This window comes from Petaurus breviceps, unplaced genomic scaffold (genome assembly GCF_028583685.1).
Source record: "Petaurus breviceps papuanus isolate PSGF00001 unplaced genomic scaffold, PetGlider_PUasm1.0 90591, whole genome shotgun sequence".
Taxonomy (NCBI): domain Eukaryota; kingdom Metazoa; phylum Chordata; class Mammalia; order Diprotodontia; family Petauridae; genus Petaurus; species Petaurus breviceps.
In genome coordinates, this window is record NW_027187280.1 from 4,934,790 (window position 1) to 4,948,061 (window position 13,272).

Sequence of the window (13,272 nt, forward strand, 5' to 3'; positions counted from 1 at the left end):
AAAAACACAGGGATAACTCTAGCGTTCATCTAGGAGTATTGACACCCTAGAAATAGCAAACATTTCTACCTTTTAGAAGATTTTAGGGGTATAACAGGATTTTAAATAAACATCAATTGCAACCTCCTCTCTTTATATATGAAGAAATAGCAGCCCAAGGTGCTATAGGTAGTAAGTAACTGAGCCGGCACTTGAACTCACATCTTAGGACTCTGAATCCATTGTTCCTGATCCCCATTGTCTTTTGAAACATTCTTTCTTTGTTGTCCCCTAACAGGAAGCATCCACAGCTAGTGCTTGGGCTTTGGATCAGCTCTGGAACAATACAAATATAATTTTTAAAAAAACATCATTCCATCTTCTGGAGAGTATCACACTGTCAGTATGGCTAGGTAGAGGGTGGGGAAGAAGAGTCTAGAATTGAGGAGAGTGAAGGGATGCATCTTCTGTCTCTCCAGTTCAACTGCAAACATTAGAAAGATAAACTTCATAACAATGGGTGACCCCAAAACATGCAAATCTTGTTTATTTTAAAGTTTTGAGTTTTTTTAGATTTTGGTTTTCATAAAAATACACATTATGGGGCAGCTAGGTGACGTCAGGAGGATCTGAGTTCAAATCTGACCTCAGACACTTGACACACTTACTAGCTGTGTGACCTTGCATAAGTCACTTAACTCCAATTGCCTTGCCTTCCCCCCTTCAAAAAGAACCACACATTATAAAAAGAAACACATGTTTATGTATATGTCACAACCTCTACAAGACTGTAAGTTCCAAGAGGGCATGGACCACATCTGGTCTAAACGTTATAACTTCCCCAAGGGTTCTACATAAGTAGACATTTAATAAATGTTAATTGAATTGAGTTGACTTCATCTAGAAGTATAAAAAGCACATAATAATGTAATTTCTTAAGTAAGTGGTAAATATGTCAGGTGGGAGACTTTTGGGGGCTACTGAAACGTACACAAGCCATTATTCCACTGGATGCCTTTATCCCTTCCCAGGTTGCCTTTACCCCACCCCAGGGTTTACTCCATCCCAGGGTACCTTTGCTTAATATAGGAGCATTCCTTCAACACAAATGATATAAGAGCATGACTTTGAGCTGTGTTGGCCAAGCATTGGATAACAAAGGATCCTTCAAGAGATTAAAAACTTCAATTAAAGGTCTTGGCTAATTGACAAAAAAAAAATGTTGGAAGAATGGGGATAATATCATAATGAGCAGGTTTCACTCTGTAGATAGGTCTACACAGTCATAATTACTCAGGTAATTCAGATAAAAAGTCCTGCTAATTAAGGGAAGCATATTTAATTATGATAATTGAGAGAAACCTGATAATTATGGAAAGCTATTTTTTGGTAGCTCAAATTATCCAGATACTTGCCCCAGTCTCTCTTCCATTCTATACCATGTGGATGTGGCCTGTGGTAACCACAATGACATCTGACCTTCCTGGCAGAAAATCAAATTTCCTCTGAAGATGGTTTCTGGCAGCAGAGCTCAGCCTGTCTGACTACAGCTAGGCATGGAAGTGCATTTTAATGCTGATCTCTCTTACACCTTCTTCTCCAAAAGCTATCAACTCTCTTTTCTCAAGAAGTAAAGGTCACCAACTCCGACCAGTACCCCAAACTTGATTCTAACCTGAAGTAAGATTTGTACAATTGAAAAAGTTTAGCCCAAGTTCTAAAAACAATCCATGCATTTTTTAGGGTCCTAGCTCTAAGATAGAAAGAAATAGTTTTTAAAATTCTCACTTCTATAGTATTTGGAGCTTTACAAAGCATTTTCCCCTCAATAGCCGTGTGAAGCCAGTAATACAAGGATTATAAATTTTGTTTAACAGAGAAAGTAATTTTGAGTCATTGGGCCTGAATGAGAGCTCTGAATCTAATACTCTATATTGCCACCTGAGAAAAAATACTGGAGGAGGGTGAAGGGAAATGGGTTTTGGGTAGCAGAAAGGAACCCAAGAGCAGAGCTGTAACTAGATTGAGGCAAATGGATCTTTGCTCCAGGGTGCAAAATTTAAGAAATCTTTAAAATCTATGCATTGAGATAAACAAGAGAACTTAGAACCCCACTGAAAAGAGAAACTAGGAAGCTATCAAATGACCTACTTCCTCCCTCTCCCAGTCCCCCAGAAACTACCACCCAAAAAAATTCCTCCTCTGGGCTAATCTGGCCCTGTAGTATGCCCTGAAATCCACAATCTCCCCACTAGAAGTCTCTCTATGTCCTAAGGGCTTGAAGCTGCTCATCTTGACTCAAAAATTGCAACAGGTAGCAAATTGTCAGGTGACAGCATAAGACCAAAGATTTCTCTTTGGGAGTTATGTTAATAAGTTCAGCATTGCAAGGAGAAGACACAAAAGTTCACCCTCAGCTGATCAAACTACAGAATAATGGTCAGATCACATGGAAACTTCACTGCCACTTTCTGGGTGCCCATCTTTGTCTGACTCAGAGACTGTTCCCAAGAAACCCAAACCCCACAGACATCACCCAAATAGCAGGTGGCCCACATTTGGGAGGAGATGTGAAGTCTTCTAATAGGATAGATCAAGGAAACTGCTGAAGCCTCTTACAAATGATCAATCTAGAGTCAAGTACTTTTTTTTTTTGCTTTTTTTTTTGGAGAGCAATTGGGGTTAAGTGACTTGCCCAAAGTCACATGGCTACTTAAGTGTTAAGTGTCTCAGGCTAGATTTGAACTCAGGTCCTCCTGACTCCAGGGCCAGTGCTCTATTCACTGTGCCACCTAGCCACCCCTCAAGTACTTTTTAAAGACAGAAAACATAAGCATGCAAGATAAAGTTAAGCACTGGGGTTGATAAAATGCCCTTTAAATCAGAAGCCACATTCATGGATCTATCACTCATTCTTGGTAAATATTTCTGTATGTCTCTTCTCCTCTTCTGGGTGAAAAGTCCTGGTCTAACCAGTCTACCTCAAGCACAATTTTATTTAATACTCTTTCAGCTTCCCTCCTAGAATCCTTCACCTGCAGTAAAAGATGGGCCTCTAAAACACACACAAACACACACACACACACTACAGAGTTCAGTTTTGCTTTTGTTTTTTTCTTTGTGGTGTAGCCTGGAATCTTCAAACCAGTGAGGTGTGACATGTGGTTAACTTTCATGTGGCATGATAGTTAGAAAAGGGATGGAGTGAAGCAACTTAGATTCTTCTTGATTAGTCATGACTTCAGTCCAATTTCTCAATCCCTTTATGCCCATTTTCCAGTTTGAGAACTACCTCAGGAGAATATCAAGGCCAATTGTCTCTCTATCTGTAGTCTCAAGGAAATAATAGAAATGGATGTGGTTATCACCCTACTGTCTATATTCTTTGATTTCATCAAAGTCTTCATGGGGTGTACTTTCTATATTTCTGAGTTTTTATAGACCCAAAGCCAGGTCACAGCATGTCTCCAAGCTAAGCACTTCTAAGACACCTTCCTTCTGCCTAGGGCATTTGACCTGAAATACACTCCCTCCTCACCTCTGCTTCTTAATTTTTTTTCCTTCAAGTTGAAATGCCACCTCGTCCAGGAAGTCTTCCCTGATTCCCCACCCACCACTCCCTACCACATATGCACCTCAGATAAAAGGGTTTTCCTCCCTCAGATTTTCTTATAGTCATTTTGTTTTTCCAGGTCATTCTCCAGCACCTTCTACCTCGTACGAATCAAGGTAGAAGGATCCAGCTGTTCATGTCATACCACCCCTCCCCCACCAGGAGACTACACTCCTTATATGCAAATATTGTGTTTTTGCTTTTTGTTTTTGTATTGCCCAGAATCAGCTGGGTGGTGTGATGGATAGAGTTAGACCTGATGTCAGGAGGATCTGGATTTAAATATGGCCTCAAACACTTACTAGCAATGTAATCCTGAGTAACTCATAACTTCTGCTTTCCTTAGTTTTCTCATCTGAGAAGTGAGGATTCTTATCTGAGTAAAATGAGGATAATGCTATCACCTACCTGTCAGGGTTACTGTGAGGACAAAATGAGATAATATTTTAAAGAACTTTGCAAACCTTAAAGTGCTAAAAAAAAATGATAGCCATTATTATTAAGTATGAAGTCTTATACATAGTAGGTGTTTAATAAATATTATTGGATGGATGAATGGCTAGATGGCTCTAATTGGTAATTAGACTGACTTTGGCCTTCTTCTTACTTCCTTACTCTCTCTTATTGAGAAAGAAGTCAGGCCTTAAGGGGAAGTCAGAGTTGAGTTTTCTCTATACAACCAACTTCCATGCTTGTCTGCTGATATCAATGGCTGCTTGATGAAGCTAGCTTTTGACTGGCCCTAGATGAAGAATTCAAATAATAGCATCTTTGGAGGGTTAAAGAGCTCCATCTGTGGGGCAGCTAGGTGGCACAGTGAATAGAGCACTGACCCTGGAGTCAAGAGGACCTGAGTTCAAATCTGACCTCAAACACTTGACACACTTACTAGCTGTGTGACCTTGGGCAAGTCACTTAACCCCAATTACCTTGCCTTCCCTCCTCAAAAAAAATTTTTTTTAAAGAACTCCATCTGTTTATGACATTTATGCATGAAGTAGCATTTATATGACTGACTTTTGACTTAGGATAGGAAGGGCCCTTAGAAATTCCCCTAGTTGAACATCCTCATTTTACAAGTGAGAAAACAGAGCTTTGGTGGTAAAGTGACTCGATCAAGGTCACACAGCTGTCATTTCAACCCCTAGATTGGAGTCCTATGCTAATTACGACGAGATGGCTAAACCAGGAGTGCACTGAGTCATTCCCATAAGAGGTAGGGTTTTTTTAATATTAAGTTCTCCTTGCTGTAGTCTAGTGTTGCATCCTTTTGTCCCTGACTGAAAAGCCCTCTTTCTCCAGCAGCTGCCATATTCCACAATGAGGTGTGAAAGCTCCATTCCTACCCAGCAACCCCATCACTCTTAAGCTGTGCCCAGCTAGGCCACTCATCTGAAGCTAGAAAAGCCATATGAGAAGGGGGAGTGGCATGTCTTGGGTTGGCAGAGCTGAGATTTTCATTCTGGAAGAAGCCAAAAAGAGCCAACCTTGTTCCACCTAGAGCACAACAGGTTTTTCTTGGCATTTCTTTGCCTTACAGTTTCTTCTTTGCCCAGTTCTAGTCCACAGAAGTCAAAGACAGCAAAGCTTTATGATGCTTGGGCTTCTCTGGTCTCAGCTTTGCTAGCTGGAAGTGTTTTAAAATGAGGAGGAAAATTCAGGTGGGATCCTGGGCTTTACTTTCAGCAAATCTGGTCAGCAGTCCTATAGGGAGTAAGAAAAACCCCACAGAAGAATTCTGGAGTATTTCTTTGTTACCTCCAAATATCTTATATGCCAGGAGCTCTGGAGAATGAGTTCCTAGATAATATTCTATCCTCTGCATCCTTCAAACCACCCTCCCCATCCAGGATCTAGGGAAGTACAGCTTCCTACAGTCCAATTTAACAAACATTTGTCTTTAGATTTATCCAGGACAAAGCATAATACTCTGAAGATATGGGTAGTCAATAAATTTTAAAAATCAGCCTCTACCCCAATGGAGCTTAATCTGATGGAGGGAATAAACACAATCAGTTCACAAGAATTTGAGTACCTGCTATGGGCCATGCGCTGTTCTGGGCTCTGGAGATATAGGAAAAAGAGTGAAATAATCCCTACTCCCAAGGACCTTACATTCTAACGGGGGAGCAGACAAACGTATAAGTACACAGTATAAAGATAAAGTGAATAAATCCAAATATATTCAAAGTGATTAAATACAAGGCAGTTTGGGAGGGAGGCTACTTGGAGCTGGGGGCTTCATGAGGAGGATGGTGCTTCAGCTGCTTTTTAAAATGGAAAAGGAGCTCTCTGAGGCAGAGGTAAAGCCTGTACGTGGAGTGCTTAGTTCAAAAGCACAGAGAAGGAAAATGGAGGGCCATAAGTGGCACAGAGAGAAAACTAGTTGCTATAGTATAATAAGGAATAAAAGGTATTAACTGCCTAAGAAATGTACAAAGTGCTATTTAACCTTCCGTGAAAGGAGAGATCATTTGGGGAACAGGAAGGGCTTAGAAGAAGAGGTGGTTTTTGAGCTGAGTTTTGCAGGATAAGTAACAAAATAATAATAACATTTATGTAGTATTTTCTATGCACTGGGTTCTATGCTAAATGCTTTAAAATTATCTTATTTGATCTTCACAATAACCCTGGGGAGTGATTTTTATTGTCATCTTACAGACAAGGAAATTGAGACAAACAGAGGTTAAGTGACTTGCCCAGGACCACACAGCTAGTAAGTGTCTGAGATCAAATCCAAACTCAGGTCTTCCTGATTTCAGCTCTGGCACTCTATCTACTGCACCCTCTAGGGGTCCCTGGAATATCATAAGTGGATATGAAAATGGGGGGTTGGGAGCATATTCCAGGCATAGGGGGCAGCATGCACACAAAGTAGAGATTCAGAGAGGAGGAGGAAATATACAGGAGACTAGCTAATAAGTCCAATGTAGAGCATGTGACAGAAAGTATACAATAAAAGGCTGCCTTGGTATGGCACCCCATATTGTAAGGGTCCTTGAATGCCAGGCTATGGAAGCTGAACTTACTTCATTAGGTAGTACTGGAGTTCCACTAGGTATATATCATGAACAGAGTCGTACATAAGGAAAATCAATCTGACAGCATGGGCAGGATGGATGGAAAAAGAGACTAGAGGGGGGAGGACTTGTTAGGGTACTATTGCAATAGGACAGATGTTGTTCAATCATGTCTGACTCTCCATGACCCTGTTTGGAATTTTCTTGGTAGAGATATTGGAATGATTCGCATTTCCTTCTCCAGCTCATTTTACAAATGAGGAAAGTAAGGACGACAGGGTTAAGTGACTTGCCCAGAGTCACACAGTTAGTGTCTGAGGCCATATTTGAACTCAGGAAGATGAGTCTTCCTGACTCTCTGTCAGCTGCACCACCTAGCTGCCCATAGGACAGGTAGTTTGGCTATGGGGACCTATGCAAAGCTAGTGACAAAGAGAATGAAAAGAAAGAAGCAGACATGAGAGGTACTGAGGAAGAAGAAAAGAGAAGATAAGATGTATCCTAAGGGAGTTGACAGAAAGCAGTCAATTCAGGTACCCAAAGTCCCATTTTCCAATGTTCCAACTTGCCTCTCATCATACTTTGTTCCCTAGAAGGAGGGGAATGAAAAACAGGGACCCAAGCGGCTCTGGTCACATCCACACACAGTCACATGTCAAGGATGAGATCAGTCGATGGACAAGATGAGACACTATTAGGATGTCGGCATCAATCACAAAAGGCCTCCAGTCCAGAGGGTGGGCCTTTTATCTATCATATGTTTATTTCATTGATGACATCATATGTGTTAGTGATAACATCTTTCAAGTTCTTCTTCAGTATTTCCCACTGGCTATATGCTATTGCCTATTCATACCACTATCACCATCCTCAAGGAACTTTGAATTTAATGAATGGAATATGAATACAGGTAAATATAATGCAAGAACAAATGTGAGAGGACCAAAGCGTAGACATGGCTCCTCTCTAGGTCACGAATGGGCGAGGAATAGCTTGGAGAAGCTTATGAGCTACCTGCCTATCTATCTCCAGAGTCCCCCATTGGTTTCTATAAAGATGGAGTCTCTTTTTCTCCTTCTGGGACTCTCCTCTGTGTTAAGGCCACACAAACAAAACACACTCACATGCTAACTTCTTCACACAGTAAAGGTTTCTCTAAGGAAGGGGAGGAAGCTAGTTTTCAAAAAAATATATTAGAAGGGGACCCATGGGGAAAAATGATAGACTTAAAGCCAAGACACACCCAGGTTTAGATTGTAGGTATGTCATTTGGGGGGGCAGTTAGGTGGTGCAATGGATAGAACACTGGGCTTAGAATCAGGAAGAGTCATCTTTCTGAACTCAAATCTGGCCTCAGGTTTTCTAGCTGTGTGACCCTGGACAAGTCACTTAACCCTGTTTGCCTGGTTTCCTTATCTGTAAAAATGAGCTGGAGAAGGAAATGGGAAGCTACTCCAGTGTCTTTACCAAGAAAACCCCAAAAGGAGGTCACAAAGGATCAGACTTAACTCAACAATAACAACAAAAATGTCATTTATTAATTGTTCAAGTCCAGGTAGGTCATTTTAAGGTCTCTGAGTCTCAGTTTCTTCACCTTTAAAAATGAGGATAATCATAGTGGGAAAAACTTCCTGACAGTATTGTTTTACTAGATATGGCTTTGGGAAAATGGATTGACCTCTTGGAGCCTCCGTTCCCTCACCTGCAATGACTCTGCCACTAGGTTGCTGAAAGGGAAGCAATGCCAAAACTTAAAGACTTAAAGACTTCCACAAAAATAGGTCATTATTTTAAAGGCCTGGCTCTTTTATCATGGCAGTTTCTGTGGTGCTAAAGTACTTCTCTCTCTTCAAGTGTAAGGCCCTGAGAAGTCAGAAACAGGATAAGAGTTTGCACAACTTCCTTTGATAGTCTGCTGAATCCAGTGAGCTACAAGTCTGTGGATTAATGTGACAGTACTAGTGAAGACAGTCCTGGTCGGCCTGGCCCCAGCCACCTGCTACTTCTATAAAGCCCCATCATTTACACTGCCTTTGAAGGAGATCGTCTTGTCTCTAACTCTGAAAGTTCCATATAAATATTTGCTGGGGTGTGGGATCTTAACCAAGCCAGCCCCACATTCACCTTAGCATGTGGAGTGTGCAGGTATAGAGGCCTGTGTGAGAGGGCATCTGTTGGCTTTGCTCAGAGTGTGTGTGTGTGTGTGTGTGTGTGTGTGTGTGTGTGTGTGTTTCTGTCCATGTGTATTTTAAAAGCTACAAAACCTTCCTTGAGAATGCCCTTGATTAAGCGTCAAATGATTAAAACAAAATGGCTTCACCTACCCGCTGCTTCATCTATAAACACTTTACTCTGGTAATTATGATATATTTACTGTAAAGTTCAATGGGAAACAGATTAAGGGTGAAAGAGTTCTTTTAAAGGATACAGAATTCCATTGATTTATTAGAAACAGAATTTACAGACTCCAAGTCGGTGGCAAGGAAACTATATTTCCAGAATGTTTCTGGAATTTTAAGCCCAGTTTCTCCATGAATTATTGAGTTGAGTGGGGATGCCATGCTTCTGCCCGGGGTCTGAAACTTAGCTGCATGACAGATGCCCTCACTTTTCAAGGTGGCCTTATTTTGTTTCTAAACAGTATCTCTTGCAATCCCTTTCCTCATGCCCAGAGCAGAGCAAGCATACTGTAAACAATCCCACCAGGAAAATGGTTTGGGGTTTTTGTTTTTTTTCTTTTGTGGTTGGCTTTGTTTTCTTTTCTTTTGTTTAAATTGGCAAGTGAAGGGACAGACATGAATTAGGGGTTGGGTCAAAATTACCTCTGAAGTGGTCCATAGAGATGGAATTTTCTCTTTCAGCATCAGGATCAGGAAGCATTTCTGCACTGATTTTCTCAGTACAATTTTCAGGCAGCTTCACTGAAGGGCTGGCTGGCCTCACCCTAGGAGTCTGCACTTGGGAGCGATTTCTTGATTTCCCTCCACTCCAGGCAATGATGGATGAGAAAACACACAACAGAAGTCAGTTGGCTAACTGTAAGAGAAAGGCAGCTTGGTATAGTGGATAGAGGTCAGAACAGGAAGTCAGGAAGACCAGGGTCCAGTCTGCTACACATGCTATGGGACCACAGAGAAGTCATTTCACTGGGAGAAAGCATGAAGATAGACTGCTGCACTTGGAGTTAGAAAGCCTGGGTTCAAATCCCGTATCAGACACTTACTAACAGTGTGAACCTAGTCAAGTAACTTCAGCTCTCTGCACCTCATCCATATAATTCAAGAGTTGGACTTGATCCATTCCAATCCTAAATCTACAATTCTGTGAAGTTACAATGCAGTAACCAGATTGGAATCTAGGGAAATCTAGGGGAAAACATCTGAAATCCCGGGTCCAGGAAAAAAAAAAAACAAAACAACAACAATATAACAAACACAGTGATGACATCCTTTGGTTAGGACTGGGGGGGGGGGGGGGGTTGCCAACGGTGTTGTATATGCTGCGAAACTGGGATCTTAGACTTCAGGAAGACCTTAGATCTTCAGGCTTAGCAGTCTTTGCTTACAACTGATAACCACTCCAAGTAAGAAAACAGGGGAGTAATGGGGGAAGAAAAATAAGTGCTTGATTAGAACCTCCCCCAGATTTTTAAAAGATCATTATTTCACCAATTTTTAAGATTTCAGGAAAACAAAGATTCCAGCTCCTTCCCCCCCTCCCCCATCCCCATTTCTTGAGCACCATCCAGGAATGTTACCCACCCCAGGCTTCAGTATGGCTTTGAGGATAACTTAGCCTCTTATCCCTTTGGCAGTGAAATGATCACAACATTGCAGATGCAGGAGTGAGCTTGCTCTTTTCAGAAACAAAGCTAAAGAGACAGCCTGCATCTCCCTCTAGCAACACTTCAGCAGGAAGCCTCTTCTTCCTGCCTGTCACTTAGAATCAAGGGACGGCTGCATGTGGAGAGCCATCTCCCCAGACATATGACCAGGAAGAGATCCAGGTCATGGTGGCACAATCACCAAGGTGAGAGAACAAAAACCCAAGATGGTCTAATGATGAGCACGTTGTACATGGAAGGAATGGGAAACCTAGAAGGATTCAGTGGGCATTTAGTCACTGACTACATAACCCACTCCTTTCTGTCTCATGGCCTAAGACTTCCAGTCCTAAAGTTAGCTTCATTTTATTTGTCAGGGATATGGAACAGGAAGGATAAAAAGATTTAATAAGTTCCTCATTGATTAAACACTTGATCAGATAAAAAATAAGATACAAACAGTAAGCAGATGGGGTAAGAAACCACTTTCAAACCAGAAAGGAGAAGTGAATGAAGCAATGGACAAAGGATAAAGATTCAGACACTCCACTCCTATCTAGATTTCTTGATCCTTGACCCTCATACCAGAGGATATCAATTTTTTATGACAATGAAACAAATTTTTATGAGCTGCCATTTTACATTTAAGTTAGTCGACTATATTATACAAAGACTGGGCAGACACATTTCAAATTGAGAACAAATGCTGATGATTAAATTCAATGTTTTTATTCTCAGATATTTAATTTCTTTCAGTGAAGTCAGATAGTACTGACTTCCTCATCCAAATAAATGAAAGATATCAAATGTAGCAAGAGGAAATGGACAGTTGAAGTCTCTGCCTTTAAAACAAACAGGGAGACATTCCAGAGGATGTAGGGGTCCCTCTTTCTTTAGAATGTACCCCAGCATTAACCAACCAACCCTGAACTTCCTTCCCTGGCTATGGAAAACCTCCTACAAAGAAGCGCAAGATTCTTGGTGGAAGGAATCACTGATCTTGCCAGCTGTCCCTCAAAATCCTGCCAAATGGCCTGAGAAGGGCCTAGGGGCCTTGGCTTGGGATTGGGGAGTTTACAAAATCGAGTTCCTTCCATGTCTAAATGTCTAAAGAAGATGGATGTGTCTAGAAACAGCTAAATGATGGCAATCCCCTGTTCCTGCCCAGTCTGCCTGGGAGATTTGCAGGGGTCCGTTCTCTACTTAAGGCTGGGGATTGAGGTAGCATTTCCAGGAGGAAAATTAAACCGTTTGGGTTGGTTATGTAAGAGAGAAGGCATTAAACCCAGACCTCTCCGGGTCCAGAGGTTGAGTCCCGTGAATGCCCAGGATGGTGCAATAAGGGTTCCATCGTCTCTCTTAAAAAAAAAAAAAATACAGCATTTTACATGTAGTTTTAATGGTTTGAAATAGAATCACTCCCCTCAAAACAAAGCTCTTTTTAAATGGAGTGAAGTGGTTCAGTTGCGGTGACTGGGGGCTTTTGACGTTGTTGGGGGGGCCTGTCTTTGTTTTTTTTTAAGTGCTGTTTGTGTAAAAAGTCCCTCTCAATTCAAAGGGAATAAACCTGTTCTCAGAGTCATGGCCTTATTTGGCTGCTCCTGCGGTCATAATTTCTAAAGCGCAGAAGCTTGGAAACTGAGGGGCGCCGGGTTACCCAAGACCGGCATCCGCATTGCTTCCTGGAGTTTCTTTTGCACCCAGAAAAACTCGGGCTGTTTTGTGGCACGGCAGATCTGCCAGCCAGTGTCCTCGGGTTTCCATTAAGACGCCTCAGCCAAGAGGCCCTTCTGCAGGAAGCGTGGGAGCTTGAGCCGGGCTCGGCCGCAGGATGCAGCCGGCCGGCCGAGGCGCGTTCCCTGGGCCGAAAGCAAGCCTCCAATGCGCTCGGCTCGCGTCGGCTCGGCTCCGCCCAACCCCGAGCCTTTCTCCTCTCCGAAAGCTGACACCCAGGGCCCTCTGCAACGCCAGTGACCTTGTACTGTCAGGCTCCGACACCGACTAGTTTTCTGAAGCAAGGCGGGCTCTGGGCCAATTAAAAGAATGAAAACCCTCAGCAGCTGGGAAGAGTTAGCTAGAAAGAGACAGGATCCATCAGAAAAGCCCCAGCGCCTCTCCCCATTCCAGGACTGAGCTTTCCGTGCCACCAACTCCGGGCAAGCAGGCTGGGGAGCAAGGCACTGGCGCTCCTAGTTCTGGCAGCGCGCGGGGCTCCCACTCTTCGTCTTTCATTTACTCTCCCTCGTTATCAGGACTTACACAATCATTCTACCCGCCCCGACTGGAAAGCGAGAAAAGGGAGAGGAGGAACGAGGGCCAGAAAAAAGAAAAGAAATATAGAACGGGGCAGTGAGGTGAGAAGATTGGGGGAGAGGAGGGAAATAGGGAAGGAAAGAAGACAGGAAAGGAGAGTTAAAGAAAGAAAGAAAGAAAGAAAGAAAGAAAGAAAGAAAGAAAGAAAGAAAGAAAGAAAGAAAGAAAGAAAGAAAGAAAGAAAGAAAGAAAGAAAGAGAAGGAAAAAGAAAGAGAGAGAGAAAGAAAGAAAGAGAGAAAGAAAGAGGAAAGGAAGGAAAAAGAAAGAAAGAGGAAAGAAAGAAAGAAGGAAGGAAGGAAGGAAAGAAGGAAGGAAGAAAGAAAGAAAGAGGAAAAAGGAAGGAGAGCGCACGCACTGGAGTTAACCGTTTGAGGGTGCAGATCACTCCTCAGCTTCTAGGTCTTTGCTTAGTGCTTGGGTTAGCACTCCAGTAGTTGCAGAACCCAAGACAACAGATTCTGTAAAACCAAAAGATCAAAGAACAACTGGATTTTTCCTCCAAAGAAGCTATCTCCCTCAGGGC

General features: G+C 42.3%; 1 protein-coding gene across 20 annotated transcripts in view; it reads right to left on the bottom strand.

The window, feature by feature from the left end:
- The window catches only part of MAFB (MAF bZIP transcription factor B), a 63,970-nt gene that overhangs the window by 42,876 nt on the left and 7,822 nt on the right, over nucleotides 1–13,272 (bottom strand). For 7 of the 20 annotated variants that reach the window (XR_011163444.1, XM_069063562.1, XM_069063566.1 and 4 more), the window contains exons 2-3: nucleotides 9,435–9,598; nucleotides 202–315 (exon numbers count right to left, since the gene is read on the bottom strand). The exons of 2 other annotated variants lie outside the window; for them this stretch is intronic. Coding sequence is in view for 12 of the 18 variants with exons in the window: in XM_069063562.1 (XP_068919663.1) it covers nucleotides 202–315; nucleotides 9,435–9,598 (278 nt within the window). In the remaining 6 variants the exon portion in view is untranslated. Of the gene's footprint in view, nucleotides 1–201; nucleotides 316–4,461; nucleotides 5,297–9,434; nucleotides 9,649–13,272 lie in introns of those variants that run through there. 11 more of the 20 variants (XR_011163445.1, XR_011163446.1, XM_069063567.1 and 8 more) reach the window with 4 other exon arrangements.